Raw genomic sequence first — 19,232 nt, forward strand, 5'->3', positions numbered from 1 at the left:
AAGAAATGCATCATGTTGCTGATCATATGTTTTGCATAAACTGCAGAAAAAGCAGTAATCCACACCTGTCATATAGTTGTAGTAGAGTGAAAAGTACAATATGTGTCTCATTTAATGTAGTGGAGCAGCAGAAACTCAAAATACTACAACAAACAAGTACTTTAGAACCGTATTGTGCATACAGTAACTACAGTACTGGAGTTAATGTACTTAGTTGCATTTCACTGTAGCCAGTTGATACCTAGTACCTGCAATACATAGGAATAACTGATGCAGGGAAATATGCTGGTTCTTACCTTCTTACCTTACCTTCTTACCTTCTTACCTTCTTACCTTCATCTAACAAATAGGTGCCTAATCGTTTTCTGATCTTTTCCATCTGTGTGTGCTTTTCTTTAGAAATATAATGAAGGGCATTCCTCCTGAAAAACTGCTCTGCCAACAATAAGGTACCTAAAAAGGTACAAATATACAGCAGATTGTGGTGCATAACTCAACACTTATTTATACGCCAAAAGCTATTGCACGATAAAAGGATTTCAGTGCTGTCAGCGCTTATCCTGGAACTTGAATTTACTGTAGAAGAGATGTTTGGAGCCGTGAAAAGCAAACAAGCTCTTTATATAATTGTTACAAGGGCCTAAATGAAGTTTACTTTTTCAGATAAGTTCAATATTTGTAATGATGTTTGGAATTTTAGCATCACTACTAGTGAAGTTTTAAGTTGGAGTTTCTGCAGAAGTAGTGGTGTTCAGGCTGGTGTCATAATTTCCAAACAGGCCCTGATGTCCAGCATCACATGCAGGACAGACATTTTTTTTGCCGTCCCGTGAGCCTGTTAGCAGCATGCAGTGATAAGGTCAGGAGGAGTTAAAAACTAACAGAGGAGGCAAGGAAGAGACCAAATTTTAGACAGATAAGGATACCTTGGAATTATTGATGCAGTGTTTGGAAATCCTAGACCCCTCAATACTGTTGAGATATATTTTGTCAGAAACATTTAATTATGTCTGACATTACATACATTTATCTGCTTTTCTTAATTAGACTGAATTTATATCAGAACACGGTGGGTGAAGGTAGAGAATTCAAGTTCTAGAGGAAAAAGCGGCATTTTGGGGGAAAAAGGAGAGGCAGCGGGGTTGAAAAAACATGTCAGGGCTTTACGGTAACAGGTGCACCACTCACCCTAGTTTCACAGTGTGAGCAGCAGAGCAACACGCCCCAGGCTCCTTATATCTCTGTCAACCCTCAGCACACATTCCTCCATGACAAACCAGACATTAGAGCAGATGCAGAGATATAGAAAGAGAAAGAGATGGACAGATATGTATAGTGAGTGTGAGTTGATGAGAAGGATCAGCCGCTGGACAAAAGAATTGCCTTCTATTTTCATTAATTTCTTCACCTCGCATGACTCATTCACTGCAGTTTAAGAGTTGGAATTTGCATCATCTTTATGTTCAGGGTTTAAGTCTTGTGTTGAGAATGTGCTCAAGCAGTAGGAGCAGGATGAGATTTACTGGTCAAACTGTCGAAAGGGGAAAGGGGGAACAGGAAACCCAGGTGAAAGGAAGAGTAAGTGGGAGACAGGAAAAGGAGAAGTACAGATATAAAGTGGGAGGAGGGAGGTGATGAGCGAGCCCCTTCTCAGCAGCACTGGTGCGTGGAGCCAGCGCTGATAACTGTTTGTGTGCTACCATGCATGGGTGCAGGCACCCACGAACAGGCACACAAACAGTTACACAACAGACCAAAGGACCAGAACACTTGGGTCTTGGTTTCTTACTCCACTGGTGAGTTTCAAGGCATGAATGGTAGTCATTTGAACACCTTGCGACATCCATCCGTCTTCTGTTTTCCCATTGTTCCTTGCTTGTCAGTTTGGGCCAGAGGTCTCTGTGGAGCAATTGACACTTTTAGGAAATTAGACATGAAAGTACAACACCAAACAAAATACTTCAAGGATGTTTGATTGAACTTTACTTGTGAAAAATTTGGGAAACCAAGAGACACGCAACAGAAACCTGACTTCCCCTGTTGTGAGCTCATCTTTCTTATATTCCTGCAGTTTTGTATATCTGAAATCATTCGAAACATTTAAATTTGTCACGTAACCAAAGCCAGTACTTCATTTTCTAGGCATGTGTTTGTGTACTGCAAACTCTGAGTGACCGAATTTTGTAACACTTCATGTTACAGGACGGAACTTTAATTATACGGAAAACAGTACCTTCCCTTAAAGAACTGCTTCACATAAACCCAAATAAATCATTCATTTGAAATTAATTGGTAATTAAACCTTAATTTCACCTTTTTCAAGTCGCAACTAGATCATAAAATGTATCATTCATGATTAAATTTGTATACAGTATATTTTTTTAAGGGTTATCATATGACTAAGCATAAATTATAAATGTAGAACTTGTTGCTCATGTTAACAGTTAAGTATTCAGCAGTTGCTCCCTTGACGTCATTGCAAATTTTAGAGCAGCAGATTTTTCTAAAAATAGTTTTTGTCTTGAGCTATATCAGACATGTCCAGAGTGTTTAAAGGGATGTTCTGTATAGCTGGTGTTTAGATGCGTGCATCAGGGCCTTATTGGATGTTTCCCGTGGTGGAACTGCAGAGAGAGAAACAGAGTTAGTGAGATAGGGAGAGAGTGAAGTGAGGATAAAAGAGCTTAATATTTTGATGCGTTCATTTCACAGCACTAATGAGGGACCGATAGGGATCATTTAAGAAATGCGTTGTTAGAGAAAAAGAAACCATAGGCAAGAGGAGCCGTTCACGGCCTCAACGAGCTGATGAAAAGTGAAGGAGAGGCTCGTCGCTTTGTGGAAAAGACCCACATCCATGTTAAAGCCAGCCTCTGTCCACTTCTTTTCCCTCTTTCTACGATTCTAGTTTTACACTATGTCTGCATGATTTATTTCGGAAAGCATATAGTACGTACAAACTGGGGTAATGTGGCATGGAAACAAATAGATTTTAGTTAACTGCATTAGCTTATACTCTAGCTTGAAGACCTTTAATTAACTTTAATTATATAAATGCACTTTCGGGACCGTGGTGTAATGAAGGTGTGTCGTACACAGAGAGTCTTCCATCTTTCCCTTTCTCTTTTGAGTCGATGCCACAGAACCCTCGGGGCTCGGTGTATATGTGTGTGTGTATCTTTAGGCGGTATGTGTGAGCGTATGGGAAAGCTGCACAAAGCACTTTGTGTGTTACCGCGCCAGATTCCCTCAGGTATCACCAACAACAAGTGTTCACACACACAAATGCACAGATAAACGAGTACATACAATTATGCCATCAGATGAAATCTGATTTGCTGTTATAGATGAAAATGCCCAACACTATATTAAGTAGGCCCGATTACTACTTACTGTGCATGTCAGTGCATCAATAACACTAATAATTGAGTATGCATATGATCAAATAAACCTCTAAAAGGGACCACTCTGCACTGAGTACTTCTACTTTTAATACTTTAAGTATATTTTTAGTGAGTAACTTGCAACACATTTTTCAACTCAATTAAAATGTATTGACTAAAAAGCTAAACATTACAATAGATTACTCAAAATATAAGAAATAAATAAATGTTTCTGTTCAAACCCTGAATTAAGCCCACCTCTCCTCAGCAGTTTTAACCAAAACAGTGAAGCATCCATTTTCACATCTATGATCCCCAGAAAATAAAGAGACCAAAACCTGCGTATGACATGGAAATAAAGGGGGAGAGTGAAAAATGATACTGAAAAACTATTAACATGTTAAAGCCGAGTTCCGGATCTCTCCTGCCTTTCTCAGACTCATTACCAAACCTTTCACACCTCTGGGATCCCCAATCTCACTCTTTTATCCAGTAAGATAATGAGATTCAAAACACTCCTGCCTTAGATTGTCTTGCAAAGTGCTCTCTTCGCTGCACACACTCATAAACATGCAAGCCAGTTTCTCTCCAGCCTGGGAAGAGTTAATAATCTTACACCTGTCCCATCAGACACCTGTTTCTAAGCTCTCAGCCAATCAGAAGAGAGAGGGAAAGTCTGCGCTGGCATGAAATAAATCTGGGCCCCGTTCAGAGGGAATCACAACACTTGAATCATCTGTGTGTCACTGCTCTTCTCTGCTAGACTGATAGACTCACCGACACAGAGAGAGAACTACACGGAAATAGCGAAGAGTTGAAAGTAAAGGAAATATATTCCGGCTGACTTGGACTGGAGACATGACCAAAGAGACTGAGTAAGTTCTGTGAGGATATTTTCTTCTGTTTTGGTCTAAAATTGTGCTTCATCAAGATTTTTTTCCCCCAACATTTTTTGTTCATCGGCTAAGGTAAACGCATTTTGGTTTAGACTTTGTGCAACACAGTAAATGTTTTATGTAAGATTGTTAGATTCCAGTCTGGGAGACAGACCCCCCCCCCCCCCCCTTGTTTCCATCTGCAATGGGACCCCCATGTGAAAGATCCCTGTTTTAAGAAAGGGGGGTTTTGTAGGGGAAACCGATATGGATAGTTTTAACACACAGACAGAAACACACACACAAACCTGAGGCTGTGTTTGTAGCGGGTCTGTTTCGGTTTGTGTTGTCACTCACCTAGGGGCCAAAGAGCACAAAAGGAGACCAGGAAATAAGAATCTCGTCTCAAGGTGTTGGATGGAGACAGAAGGCAAAGGCCGCATGTAATGCATTGAATTACACAATGGCGAAACCCTAGACACAAACCCCTCAACCCCGTGTCCGTGTAAAAACATCTGCACTCGGCTGGTTTTAGGGGGAAATGGAGAGTGACTAATAGAGTTGTGTGGCGCTCAGGTTTTTCTGAGGTGTCTGAGTGTGAGACGGAGAGACAAGTGCATCTTAGAGCAGGTGTATGAGTTTTTTTTTTAGTTTTTGTAATGGCGCTGAAATATCACTGAAACAGACATAAACAAAGCCAATAATTTTGCATCGAAACAAACGTTAAAATGACCAGTATTCCATTGCTCAAATACAGTATTTCTACTTTTAAGGGTGCTGTGTTAATATGCATTCACTACTCTTCTTTAATCCTTCGATTTCTCCTTAAACTTCGGTTTTGCTTTGCTTGTGAACACCTGTGCTCTTCCCCTCCTGTCAGCATATTTAATTAACTGTTTATCCAGAGCAAACTTGCTATTTGTTCAGTAGCTACTTCAGACAAACTCAAAAGGGAGTTTATCCCAGCAGACAGGATATTAGCAATCTAATGTTACTGCAAGTCTCTCCAAACAAATCTAATCATCAGCGTCCCAAGCTTTATTTTTTTACCTTTTTTTTTTTTTTTTTACAAGTGATATCTAAAACCAGAGTTCACCTCAGTGACGGTTGTGGGTTTCTATTTACTTCTTAAGAAAGTCTTGTAATCTCTTTTGAGATCTTTGCATATAAGAAGGCTTATATAACATTAAGGAATGTTGTTTGTTTACCGTTCACAACACTGGAAACCACAAAACGCTAGATATGTGTACGTGCATGTGCGATGGTGTTGGTGGGTGGCCCTTGGCTTTTTAAACTTTTTTGACACCTCTGCTCCGGAGGGATGTCACTCAGCTTAGTGGTTTTGCAATCGAAACCCTTCGAGCTCAGGGGCAAGTATGTACAATGCTCCAAGGCTCAGGTGCTGCAGCTGAGCTGCAGTTTGCTCTCGCTTTCTCAACCCATATGGGTCGCATAAGCATAAACACAAACACACTTGAACGCATTTATTTCCTTGGTGGACAACTGGACGATTCTAAATTTTTACCCCTTTTCAATCAACATGTCTGTTCAATCAATCACTCTCACCTATTTTCTCTTCTCCATAGGACTCTGGGACTGGTTTTTCAGAGCGAGAACTTCAACTATAGCCATTATACAAACTACATCATGGACTCCTGGTCCTACCTGGAGGGCCCCGTCCCTGAGCTGAACCACTCCAAACCCAGACTCCACCCTGGAGACGACCTGGCAGCACTGACCATGCTCTATGAACAGTGCAAGGTAGATAATGTAGAATCAGTACCAACGGGAAACCGAAGAGAGTTACATTCGTAATCTGAAGAGTCAATTTTAAGATCTTGTTTTTGTTGACTTTTTAATTTTGTTTTTATTTTTCCAGAGCCAGAAAGACCAGAAGAATGCTGCCTGCAGCCGTGGCAATAACATCAACAAAATAACAGAGAGGTAAGAGCTCATAGACAGATAGTCCATCTGTTCACCTAATAGTTGTGAATTTATATACAACTTTATGTATCTTCATTGCACACTTTGCACATTTTTGCTAAGAAAAGTGCACATGGCATTTCACTGTTAAATCGTCAAAAACTATAAAAATGACATATTATTAAAAAGTCTAAATGATGTCCTGCTTTTATTTCTATCCCATCCCGTTATCACTAAATTAAAAGTATTTTCGAGAGCATCAATAACAAAAAAAGAGAAAGCCAGGGCCTTGGGAGGTCATTAACAGTTGAGTGGGTAATCCTCAAGTCAAACACAGTCAGAGGGATTATTGTCTACCTCTCCAGTCCTTCCATCCATCTAGCCTCTGTCTATCGTCTTCTCTGGCTTGCTTAAAGAGTTTCACAACAGGCGGACGTACGGTTGTTTTCCTCCCTCTGTCTTCGCTGAGCCCCCTATTACTACTCCTTCTTAGGCGGGTGAGAAATGGCCATTGTTGGGGCGCAGTGTTGTCCCCTCAAACATTTTTAACAGAGAAACTCAAACACAGAGAAGAAAAAAAAGTGGATTAAGAGACAAATAGTTCCCACCCAGACTCAAACCCTGTCTTTCTGCGAGCTCACCTCGCGGTAGCTGTGTGTGCTGAGAACCGAAGTGCTTTTACTGACTGTTTGCACAGGCTGTCTGTAGGCTTCTGTAATGTTTAAGGCACACTACAGCCAGTCCCTTTAAGGCTGCTTGTTTCCTTACTGAGTCATGCTGACCTCACAAAAGTGGCTCAGCTGTTGTAATTGATCAGCTTTCTCTTTCCCCCCTACTTTCTCATTTTCACCTTTTTTGTGTTATTTTTTATCTTTTTTCCTCCCGCCCCACCAGGACTCCAACCAGTACCAATGAGCTGGTTTCCCTGGAGGCGTCCGCTAACGTTATGAAGATGCTCTCTGAGAGCATTCCCACAAGCCATCCCCAGGAAGTTTTGGGATCCAAACAAACCACCTCCCTGCCCATCTCTGTTCCCACCACCTCAGACACCTACACAACCTTGACCAGTGTGGTGGCTGACACTTACGACAAACAGGAGCTCAATATCATCTTTGACTCCCTGCTGCAGAAGTGGCCAGAGCCCAGTGCTTTCCCCGACCCCAGCAATGAGGTAAACATTGTGTCATTATTAGAAAGCTGAGCCCTGTTTCATGTATAGCTAGTCCTTCTTTGGGCCTCTCCCTCTCTCCTTTATTAATACATATCCTTGTGTGGATGTCAGGCTCTTCCTTACAGCGATCCCTTCCCTGAGGACCAACCCAGCCCCGTCTACTCTGGCTCCTACACTGCCTCCCCACCAGAGAGATTCAGGAGTGAGTTCCAGTTTTCCCTGGGAGCTCCCCTGGCTTCCCCTTACAAATCCAGCGAGCTGCCCATGGTCTACCTGAACAAGGGACAGTTCTACCCCATCACTCTCCACGGAGTGGACAGCAGTGCCTGCCTCACTGCCACCAAAGTCAAAGTGAGTCATGGTGACACATTAACAGAAACAAGTTTTAGTTAAGTTAGAATTTTTTTTTTTGTGTATATGTTTTGTAAAAAGCTATTGTTCAAAATGGCATCCTTCCCTCAGGCTTTTTTTCACGGGCTCATGAATACATAGATTCTTTGCATGCCACTGAGCAAACCCTTTCCAAGTATCTGTCCCTCCCTTGGAACCAGCTCCTCTGTGATTAATTCCCTGCTGACACCCTGCACAGTGGGCTGGTACCATTAAAATTACAGTGTTCTGCCCTGTGTAATTTATTCGTGCAGTGATGTAATGAGGCCAGAGTGCAGCGGAGCTCAGCTCGGCTCAGAATGGAAAAAAAGAGGAGTGGACAAGAAGCGGGGAAAAGGTGTGGTGTGGTTTAAAAACATAGGCGACAGCCCTTTTCTTTGTTGAGCGAATCCCAGGATAAGAATATACCCAAATACACACCAGCTCACTGCAAATAACTGACAATGCGAGGAGAAAGGGGGGATTTAGAGTGATGAATGGAACATGGTGGTTTTTAAAGGAGAGCTGGTGATTCTTGGAGACATAGGCAGGTGTATGGAGTCGCATTCAGTTTGACAAATGCACTTATTTCTCTGCATTTCTGTCACCTTTTCTTTCTCCACTTTAGACAGTAGTGATGGCTGTGTTTGAGAATGACAAGAGCCCAGAAATGCAGCTCCGCTTTTGGAACCACTGGCATGCACGGCAGCCAACTGTCAAGCAGAGGGTCATAGATATTGGTATGTTCTTCTCACACAAAAATACACACACAAGGTCGTTGTACACCTGTACATGGACACTTAACACCAAGGACATAAAAATGAAAGATTTCCTTAGTTGTGTGTTACATAAGAGAATTAAGCAATCATTCCCATCTGACTAGAAACCTGAGAAATGTATGCAGAACAGGAAAATGAACAATAAAATGTTTTTCTTTTTATAGCGGACTACAAAGAAGTGTTCAGCGGCATTAGCAACGTAGAGGAGGTGGCTTTCAATGCTCTCTCCTTTGTGTGGAACCCCAGTGAAGAAGCCAAGGTAAACACACTTCACTATCAAACTAGTGAGTGACAGGGGAAGGCCAATTCTCTGAAGAGAGAAGTAGCAGAACAGGTGGAAGATTTAGAGGAAAAGAGAGGAAAGGTAGAAAAGGGAGGTGGAGAGAGGAGTGGCAGAGGAGGGAGGAGCGGAATCCCAGATATGTTTTTTGTCCCCAAGGCTCCTTTCACCACAGCAGGCGAGAACCACAAGAGCTTATGCGAGCATCTCTGTGGCCCAAAGGCACAGGGGTGGGGCCACCAAACCCTGCTGGGAGCAGGAAGAGAGGCAACTTTATGCATAGAAATGGAGGTCATAGAGGGATCAAGGAGAGGATAGAGACTAAGTCGAAGATTGTGCGTTAATGGTTTAGAAAAGCAAACAAGGAAGAAGACAGAGCGAAATAAACGTGGAGAGGTGTCTTTTTCGAGACAGAAATGACAGGGAGAACAGCAGGTTCTCTCACTTTTTAAACCAACAAATCAGTATCTGTTTTTATCAATGTCATCAGCTTCTTCATTTGCTTTCATTGGCATGCGTCTCTAGAACCTCTCCTTATGTCTCGATTGGGACACATGCGCAAAAAAAGAAATTAGAAACTTAGAAACATCAGAAAAAAACCTGATGCCAACATGATGCATTTTAAATACCCTCTTTTCTTATTCTCAAGGTGTACATTGGCATCAACTCCCTGAGCACTGACTTCTCCTCTCAGAAGGGGGTGAAAGGCCTGCCTTTAAACCTACAGATTGACACTTACGACTTCAGCTCAGGAACCAACCAGCTCATACACAGAGCTGCTTGCCAGGTCAAGATTTTCTGTGATAAGGTACGTCACTGGTGTCATTTCACTTCATTCGCCGTTTTGACACATGATTAAATTTGGCCAACCACTAAGCCAAGGTCATTATTGTAACCATGTGAATGTGTGGGATGTCCCCAGGGTGCGGAGAGGAAGATGCGCGACGAGGAGAGGAAGAAGAGCAAGAGGAGGGGAAAGAACACTAATGATGCTAACAGTGAGTGTAGCAAATAAACAGCACCTTTTTAAGATAATTGCACTATCTGGGAGAGTGTGTTCTAACATTGTGGGGCATTCGTGCTTTATTTCCAGCCAACAAGTCTTTGGTGACCAGCTCCATGGGCAGTGAGTCTACCTTCTTCCAGACTATGGATGACCACGTCACCCAGCCAGTTCTCTTTATTCCAGAAACACACCTCTCCAGCTTACAGCGCATGGTAGGTACCCCTTTTCACTGTACTTTATAATTGCTCGCACCTCTCTGCCGCTTTTTCCTTTCCTCTCCTCTCCTCTCCACCTGTCCTGAGGGAATCATGTTCCCTGTAGGCAAGAGGACAGGCACGAGAGAGTCGGGAAAAAGCTGTGGGAAAGAATGTGGTGGGAAAAGTGGGCTGGGAAGAGGGAGGAGGGGATGGTGTCAGCGAAAGTGAGGTGAAGCACCGACATGAGATCAGATGAGCTAACTGGAGCCGAAACCAGGCACCAGAACAAGCCACTACAGCTACTGAGCCTGAGATTAAGCCATAGGGGCTTACACAAAAACACACACACCTGGTGCAGCAACACTCAGACACACAGACAGCTGACATTCAGTTTGCGCCACCCTCATATTCTCTTTTTCTTTCACTCACACACACTTGCAAAAACAGAGAGGGGAGTGTGCTGTTCAGACAGGCCAGTGTTCCCACAGAACAGAGTATAGAGAGATATGTGTGCGTGAGACAGATTGTGTTTGTGTAGAGGCAAAGAGACATTGGATGAAACAAGAAGAAACTGTTGATATACTGATAATTTAGATACAACATCCCTACCATACAGTGGGTGAAACAAATAAAGAATATGCAAAAACAAGACCAGCAATTACAAAAGACAGAAAATGTCTTTGATTGGCCAGTACGATAAAGCGTAGGATGGTCCTATCTGTGTCTCTCCATCAGTGTCCACGCTTATGTGGTTTTGTTAGAGGTTATGGGAAATGAAGTCTTAAAGTAATGATTACATTCCTTTTTGAAGGTGTTACGCACAGATAATGCTGGGGATGGGGACACTAAGCACTGCCTTTATCAGCGGAGTTGTGTCTAAGCAGATCTCTGATCTCCACTCTTTCTCTTTCTGTCTCTCTAGGCCGCTCCCATGGACGAGATCGAAAGGTAAGCATAGATAGTAAACACAAGGCAATGTTAACATCTGCCCATCACAGTAAGCTAGTTTCATACAGACACATAGTGGCTGCTTTTGTCTAATGTGAATGTTCGACTTGTGTTGCCAGGAGTACTCTGAAAAGGTTGTATCCAGAGAGAGACCAGAACAGCTCTCCACCCAGCAAGCAAGCCCGAAGAGAAGACCCGCAGAGAGGTAGATAGGACACTAAAAGTCCGTAGATAATAATCATCAGTAATGAGCCAATGACCCTTTGTCATCTAAACGTTTTTTCTTTTTCTTTTCTGTTTTCTTTTCTGTTAGTTCTGTTGTACGTTCGGACAGGCGCAGAGGAGGTGTTTGATGCGCTCATGCTGAGCACGCCAACGCTGTCAGGCCTACGAGACGCTGTAAGTATCACATGACTGCATCAAATACACCCACAAAAAACACATTCCTGATTTATCTGACCTGATTTCTGAGGATCTGCTGTTACCTTCCAACAAACGCATATTCACACATCACGCTCACATGGCATTAACTTTACCGTACGTTATCCCTCAAGTATATCGTCTTTCTTTCAGCAGGAGGTCATGTTAACTGTCATCTCATATTCCTTTCCTTCCTCAGATTTCAGAAAAGTACGGTGTGCCAAAAGACACCGTTGGGAAAATCTACAAAAAATGCAAGAGAGGGTGAGTATCTTATTGTTGCCTTGATATGTCTAATGCACGGCTATTATGCAACTGTCTTAACACACAAAGTTTGGTGAAAGGCGTACACAGAAGATGATCATAAATTCAGGGCTGAGGTTGTGTTTTTAATCTCATCTTCCTTTAAGGAAGCTCATGTTGACGGACCGGGTAGGTTGGTTAGTTGGCTTGGCCTGCTGGAATGTGTTAATTGCAGCTCCGCCAGAAAGAAAGACAGATGACTGAGGGAAGATGAAAACATTTCAAAAGTCCTGCAGTTTGAGTTATGGTTGATTGTTGTACTTCTTTTATGTTTTCATAATCTCATCTCATCGGAGCATCAGAAGGCTTTGCAGTGTTGAAAGAAATATCTGGTTTGTTAAAGACTCTCGAGGCTTAGTCACTGGTCCGTAGTTAAAGTTAGTCACATCAAGTTGAGAGCTGTTGCATTGATATCAGCTACCTATTGACAAAGGTCAGATGAGTTCTTAAGATGTGCACTTAAAAAAAGAACATCACTGTGATTCATTTCCTCATTAGATATTAGGAAAAAAGGTGGCAGTCCAGCGGTAATGAAAAGGTCACCTCCTCTCTTGATGACTGATGATTCACAAAGATCTACTTGTAAACTAATTATCATTATAGGTCGGCAGTGTCTCAAGCGTTGACACTGCTTCAGCTGTCGACCTGGTGATAGTTTGGGTCACTTCCTGGAGGAGATCATAGGGCATGCCTTGAAATGACAGCATGCCCTTCTGGCAGAGGCCGCAACACCTTGGGTGATTTTCCGGCTGCTTGTTAGCAGCAATCTCAGCAGTGGGAGCAGCTAGGCTAACAGGTTGGGTTACATTCTCCCTGCAGTTCCCTCCCTCCTCTTTTGCTCTTGTTTTCAATCAGCCCCGTCCCTGCAGGCAGAATGCGTGAGGTTAGTTTGGGCATTAAAGCCTTAAGGACTTACAGGTTAGTGTCAGTGTTGGGGAGGAGGAAGAGAGTGACCCGTTTTACTGCTCCTACTGATGCAGGAGATATGCCACTACTGTTTTTTCCACCTGAGAAGTTTCCTTTAAAACAGATGACGCGCTTAGCCCTAACAGGAAACCTGGGGATTTGTTGCTTTAGTCACACTTGAGTGAAAAGTAGGGCATAACCCGTTTTAGAGCCGATTGACATAATCTAGTTTTGGAGATGAATAGATTTTTATTTAAACAGGTTAATCCATTTTGATTTGTCCCACTTACCGTGCACCACTGATAGATTTTTCCCCCAGGATCACTGGATTACCCTTTCATTTTTGCCTGTCTTTTCTTCAGGATTTTCGTCAACATGGACGATAACATCGTTGAACACTACACCAACCAGTCGGCCTTCCTCATTGAGCTGTCAGAGGTGATCTCCGGCCAGTTCCAGGTCACTCTCATTGAAGTATGAGAACAAGTCAGCTGCCTGCTTTACTGAAGGATGGAAAAAAAAAAAAAAAATCACAGCTGCCAGTTTAAACCATCTCTCAAAGCACTGCCCAGTCAGAGACAATGTAAGCTATGGACAGCCGAAACCAAAGAGAGAACTGGATTGAAGAGACCTCTCCAGTTTTTGTGATTTCAGATGAAAATGTCAAATTGTTTCTTGATTTTGTAAATACCACTCGCCCCAATTCTTATAATTTTGTTTTATGTAACGTAAGAGCAATTATAATGAACACTCTGTACATATATAATGTAAATAGATTTTAATATGACAGTGTTTTATGAGCTAGCCATGTGCATGTTGCAATCCATTTTCCACAAATTGCTATGTATTTCAATTTTTTTCACAGCACCCTGTACATGATTTGTGTACAGCGTATTTTCAGCATTTTCAGATGTTGCTATTCTTGCTGCTTTCAGTGTACTCATCATTTCTTCAGCAAGAGCCAATGGTGCCTTCTCACCCACATCCTGCAAGCCATGTTTTTCACTGCCAGAAGTATCTTCCTCTAGGTTCCTGTTAGTTTCACGACTAAAATGGCCTCCGTCGCATTCTGAACCTAAAGTCACACATTTCCACCCATAAAACCACACATGAGTTAGTATTGGCCACCATTTAGCCCAAAGCTGTGGACATTTCCTGACTGTATGGTATAACCACAGACTTTTTTCCTGGAAACAGTTCGAACCCCTAAAACCTTGAGGCCTGCCAGAGGACTTTCATAGTATGTGTGTGTTTAAGCGTGTGTATGTGTGCGTGTGTGTGTAAAATGTTACGCATCATTTCAAAGCGAACATGTATCCTTGTAATATTTCATTATTATACAATGGCAAATTTTGGTTTTATTAGTCCAATCTTGTCCCCTTTTGTAAGAAATTAAAGAAAATGCATAGTAGCTTCTGTGGACTCTCAGTTATTACGCATAAAGGTCAGAAAAGCTAACTGTTTTCCCCTATTTGGTGACACAGACAGGGAAAGCAGGGAGGCACTCCGTCCTAGATATATCACAGACATCCTTCAGCAAGTCGACGTGAGAGGCTTACACACACACACACACACACGCAAAGTGAGACAGAGGCAGAGACGCAGACAGGCGGGGAGACAGCCGGAAGGCACAGACACAAGGACAAACAAGGTGGGGAGACTGCTGAAGCAAAGATAGATGAGAGAGAAGAGAGAGCATGAATAATGAAGATGTGGCTGCACCATCTGGTGCCACAGAGAAACAATTTAAACGTTCAGAAGAGAGTAGAGAGGCAGCAACCGACCTGCAGTGAGATACACACAACCCCTCCTGAATCGTAAGTGACTGTGACTTCATGGGCTGTGTGTTTGTTCGCGCGTGTGTGTGCGCTTGCAGTCGCTAAAAATGTCCCTGTTAGAGAGAGAGAGAGTGTTGGGGCTATTGATAACCTAAAGTATGTTCATCATTTTGAATTTACGACCAGCCTCTTCGATGCTGTGCCTCTGCAGATGTTTCCGTGCCTTTATTCTTGCCACCTCTGCATTGAAACAATCGGGCATCTTGTCAAGTCAATGCATTTACAGTACATCACTGCAGTGGCAGTGGACTTGGCAGGTGCAGTGTTTGATGGGACTTAAATGATTTAAAAAAAAAAAAAAAAAAAAGATTTCTAAGTGCATTTCTAATTCTAGCTCAAACGGAAAAAAATAAAAACTCTACTTGATTAAAAAACAAAGAGAGAACATATTAGTAAGAAGTGATACCTTTGTACGAAACACCTTGAACCTTGAATGAGGTGAGACTTTATCAGGCAGCCGACTGTCAAACCCACTTAATTCACTACTAATGCAGAGAAGCAATGATGTCCTGACAGCTGGGTCCGGTCTCAGATCCTCGTGTCTGTCGTCTTCTCTCTTTCCCGTCATGTCAGTAAAACGGGAAAATAGCAAAACAGGAACCACTGCCATGTTTCCAGTCACAATGTCAGCATTGATTTTGTCAGCACTGATGACACATGAGCGAAGGTATGTGTTTATGAAAATCCACTCCACTTTTTTCCATCTCTTCAACATCCAGACATTCTCAGGGCTGTTTTATTCTAGTCTAGTATATTATATTCCTCTATATTCTAGTATATTCCAGTAAATATATGTCTAGTATATATTCTAGTATAATTTTAGACTGATAGATGCCGGAGTGTCTAACAAATTAAACACTTTAATAGAGGTGATTGGTCAGTCTTCTCAAGCTAAATGTAATCAAGCCTCCGGCGACATTTTCAGAAGAAATTTCACACCATTATTCAGGTATACATATACAAACATGAAACATATGGGCTGGACATTCTCGCCAGGGCTTTATGTTGGATTGTGACCCTCACAGTTCAGCAATACTGCAGTACCGAGCAAATTCTTTCCCAGAAGGTCAGAAATTTTCACAGCCATCAACAGCACTGAGCCTGCTCCAGTTCACAAAAAAAATCCGTTAGATTATTTATAACACTGTACCCCCTGCCAGTAAGAGTTACTCATATGTTTTGTTGTAGCTTGTTGCTACAAAGAAGTGACTTTGGTAGCCATTTTATTTATTTTTATTTTTTTATGTGGAGATCACATGATCCTATCGTGTAAAATATTCCAGTCATTACAGCTCGGAAGTTTGTGAACCTTGTCCTATATGGGCTATAATTCTATTATTTTTAGATATTTAATGACCTTTTACTTTTGATTTTTCCCTGTGAAGTTCTTTTTTTTAAATGTACTGCAAGTAGTAAGGGATAGATTTTAGGATTAGTTCGTAACCAAAAGTGACAGGAAACCCAAAAACAATTTATAGCTTGCCTCATATTTCATCAACACACCGGGTTTTGGGTATAAGAAGAAAGTTTGGAGGAAAAAATGTACTGTTTTCTGACTTTAAAATCTGTACTGCCTATTTACCTGCTGTGGAAAATGACAGAATATGAAGCAAGGTTGACTTGCTCATGATAATAGCTCCTTTGTCGTCGTTAAAAGAGATGCGTACTGATTGTGCTTGAGTTTGTGTGTGTCTGCATGAGTAGCGCGTCCTCAAGATGTTTTGTCCCCGTCGCTGAGGGTAATTCTGTCTTTCTTTCTCCAGGCTGAGACACTGTAGCTGGACTCTACGTTCAGATGCTGGCCTGACATAATTACTAACCCTGCTGAATCCTTCCAAGGTCACATCTGGCTTTGAGAAAACAGCAACACACATACACATGCACAGCTGAACTCCAGTATGTCGCCATTTGAGTACACATTGTGGCTCTTGTATAGAGAGGAGTCTAACTAGGTCTCGTGATAAATACAGCCACACAAACTCTGTCACATTGAGACTGGCCAGGTTATCGTATCCTAGCAACAGAGACAGGCATCGACCGTTCAGTCTTTTTCTGTCGCTGCGCTGGAGCAGTGAAACCAGACCTCCTTCTGCTTTTTTCCGGCTGCTCGAAACACTTGTCTCTGCTCCGCTTCACACCTCTGTTTCATCTCATATCTCTGCCTCTGTCTCCCTCTCTTTCCATCACTTCAGCCTGACAAGCACTGCCTCCCTCTCTGACTGAGTCTTTCTCTTTCACTCAGACGGTCAGAATGAAGAGTCTTCCGCAAACGGCAGGAGAGTTTCAAGGAAGAGGTAATCGATGAACTCTTCTTTATTAAGCTGTGGAACTTAAATTTTTCTGATCTTTTTATTAACCTTTTTTTTGTTGTTGCTTTTGCTAATAGCTGATGTTTGCATATTCATGAAGAAAGTTCTCTGTTTCCTTGCAGACGCAGCTAATTCAGAAGTGTGTGGTCAGAGGAGATATTTGTGAATTGTGACTGGAAACAAGAGAGATTTTATCCTCTTCATCATCACAGCCGTGTTGTCTAATTTTTTCAGACTAGATCCACACTGTTCTGAGGGGTCCCGTGACATTGACATATGATAATAACTATCAGCATCGGTGTCTGGAGGAGGAGCAGCCACTGTCATCTTTCTTTTGGAAAATAGCCACACTGGAAAAGACATTGAGCATAGGTACGGTTTTATCTTTTTTCTCAAGAATTTTCCCAGAGAATCAGGGTTGTACCACTTATGATGCACACTCCAGCCTCCATGGTGATGGGGATTGTGTTTGCCCCTTTGGGATTGGTCCTTGTCTTCACTGCCGCAATCACCCCTCAGTGGAGGGAGGGACAGGCACGTCTGGGCATGACAGGGCCGGGGTCACTTCTTCGGTCAGGAGTCAAAGGTCAAGGGACGGGGGTCAGGTCTGGGTCAGTGGCGGCTCTGCTTTTGCTGCGCTCTGATGGACTCTGGGAGAGCTGCCTGCAGGTGGAGCACTCCGAGCTGAAGCAGTGCTGGCCTGTAGCGGGTCCATACCAGAGAGACCCACGGGTTCGCCTAGCGCAAGGTTTGGTCCTGACCTCCTTGTTCCTGTGTGGCGCCGGTATTGTCCTGGCTTGTATTGGAGTCCGGTGCTGGACAGATCTACCTCTGAGAGGTGTGGCAGCCACTGGTGGACTCCTGGTGGTGATGGCCGGGCTGCTGAGCCTGACAGCCCTTGGCGTGTACACCCACAACCTTGGGAGACTGGGGTTGGTAGATCCTAGTCAAGGGATCAATAACCACAGGTTCCCCCACCTCAGCCTGCGCCCAGCCGGCTCGCTCTACTTTGGATGGCTGGGTTCCTGTTTACAAGTGCTGGGGGGCAGTGCGCTGCTGTTCAGCTTCAAACGACCAAGATGTCTGACCTGCCCGTCCTGCCCAGAGCTGCCTGTCTGCCCTGCGTGCCGCTCGTGTCCAGAGATTACCAACAAGCCAGACACAGATGTATATGAGGTCAGCTGTTAGAGAGTAAACCTCAGACTTAAAAGACTTAAAGATGAACAAATCTGGACATGTAGGCACTTCCAACTCATCAGCTAATGAATCTGCCACTGAATGAAATGAGTTGATCAAAAAAATGACAGTGAACCACAGAACATTGCCGCTACTCGATGAATGTGCTCTGGTGGATGTAATTGCCTCTTATTGCCTATACAGAAACATAATTTTGAGGTGTAGAAAACAAAGTGATGATTCATGGAGTACAAAAGATTGTTACAGATTCATTAAGATCATCGTGGTTGAAAAGAGCTCAAGTTCCTGCTGCCTTTAACTGCACCATGTAGTGAAACATGATTGAAGTATCTCTTTGTGCTGCCTTTATCATTGTAGCCATGCCTTTGTACTGTTAGCAAGAAACATGAAATTGTTTGTGTCCGAAAAAAACTGTGAAATGTAAAATATTTGTGATAAATTATAAGAGCAGATTAGCAGCTGTTTAGATTACGTTAGTTTTTCAAAAACAGAAGGATGATAGTTTTAGATTTCATTATATAGATTACCATTGTAAAATTTTAAAGACTGGATTTCATCTGTACCCTTTAGTTTAGAGTTTAACTATTATTTAATGTGATATGGGATGTGATATTTAACTAATAAATATCACATTTCTTTTTGTCACCTTTGCGAATATGGTTCTTTGGAATCCAGCCAACAGTCTTGAATGATTTTCTGCATAAGAATGCGGAATCTGTTTTTTACTGTTTTTTTTTTTTTTATCACTGCAAGCAATGAAAAAGACCACTTTTAAAGGTCGGATTACTGTAAACACATCAGAAGTGACCCGCTAATTTCTTAGCCTGTCTGTCAGGGTAAATGTTTGTATGATACCTTCACTAAGGAGCCTTCATCTAACGAATGTGAGGTTACTGACTTGGTAACACAAACAGTGAGGAGAGACAAGTGTTTGAAGAGGAGGATGTGTATCATGGTGTTGTTTATTCTTTGCAAATTGCTTTTTTGGTGTTAACCTGTTATAGTGTGTTCATACTTGCATTCTGCACTGAATAAAACATTTCAACAATATTTCGAACAATCACCGTTCACTGCATCCTTGCACTACTGTTGAAAACAGAAATCAGTGTAAATGATGATGCATGATTCATACTATGCAGAATAAATCTCCACATACTGATACTGCCTCTGCTCTTAGTGTCACAGCGATATCATACCTTACTAATTACACTGTACGTGTACATCTTTGCTATGATTAAACACAGTGAGGCTATTTATAGAGTTGGACAAATATTTCAAAAAAACATTGTCTGCACAAAAAGCTGAGGGGCAGAGAGATCACCACAGCC

The 19,232-nt window shown here is 42.4% G+C and overlaps 2 protein-coding genes across 5 annotated transcripts; both read left to right on the top strand.

The window, feature by feature from the left end:
- The first annotated feature begins 4,125 nt into the window (after nucleotides 1-4,125).
- On the top strand, nucleotides 4,126-13,090 carry grhl3 (grainyhead-like transcription factor 3). The gene is made up of 15 exons (XM_040137711.1): nucleotides 4,126-4,258; nucleotides 5,845-6,019; nucleotides 6,138-6,202; nucleotides 7,076-7,352; nucleotides 7,464-7,703; nucleotides 8,350-8,461; nucleotides 8,665-8,759; nucleotides 9,430-9,588; nucleotides 9,703-9,778; nucleotides 9,874-9,998; nucleotides 10,906-10,931; nucleotides 11,051-11,136; nucleotides 11,245-11,330; nucleotides 11,551-11,615; nucleotides 12,923-13,090. Exons 1-15 carry the CDS (start codon nucleotides 4,242-4,244, stop codon nucleotides 13,038-13,040), a joined length of 1,722 nt encoding a protein of 573 aa, XP_039993645.1. The 5' UTR covers nucleotides 4,126-4,241; the 3' UTR covers nucleotides 13,041-13,090.
- A 1,068-nt stretch (nucleotides 13,091-14,158) lies between these two features.
- cldn23l (claudin 23-like) lies at nucleotides 14,159-18,956 on the top strand. Of its 4 annotated transcripts, none has more exons than XM_040137642.1 (3): nucleotides 14,159-14,377; nucleotides 16,591-16,692; nucleotides 16,830-18,956. In XM_040137642.1, exon 3 carries the CDS (start codon nucleotides 17,137-17,139, stop codon nucleotides 17,893-17,895), a length of 759 nt encoding a protein of 252 aa, XP_039993576.1. In that variant the 5' UTR covers nucleotides 14,159-14,377; nucleotides 16,591-16,692; nucleotides 16,830-17,136; the 3' UTR covers nucleotides 17,896-18,956. The 4 variants fall into 4 exon arrangements, with proteins under 4 accessions (XP_039993576.1, XP_039993579.1, XP_039993577.1 ...); XM_040137645.1 differs by having other exon boundaries at nucleotides 16,942-18,956; XM_040137643.1 differs by having other exon boundaries at nucleotides 16,641-16,692.
- The last annotated feature ends 276 nt before the right edge of the window (nucleotides 18,957-19,232 follow it).

Source organism: Xiphias gladius, chromosome 10 (assembly GCF_016859285.1).
Source record: "Xiphias gladius isolate SHS-SW01 ecotype Sanya breed wild chromosome 10, ASM1685928v1, whole genome shotgun sequence".
Taxonomy (NCBI): domain Eukaryota; kingdom Metazoa; phylum Chordata; class Actinopteri; order Istiophoriformes; family Xiphiidae; genus Xiphias; species Xiphias gladius.

What these genes read in the sequence shown, in the direction of transcription:
- grhl3 (XM_040137711.1), top strand. An exon ending in ACCCCAGTGAAGAAGCCAAG is followed by an intron (nt 8,760 to 9,429) that starts GTAAACACACTT and finishes CTTATTCTCAAG; the next exon opens with GTGTACATTGGCATCAACTC. An exon ending in CCCATGGACGAGATCGAAAG is followed by an intron (nt 10,932 to 11,050) that starts GTAAGCATAGAT and finishes TTGTGTTGCCAG; the next exon opens with GAGTACTCTGAAAAGGTTGT.
- cldn23l (XM_040137642.1), top strand. Translation starts at nt 17,137, where the DNA reads ATGATGCACACTCCAGCCTCCATGGTGATGGGGATTGTGTTTGCCCCT.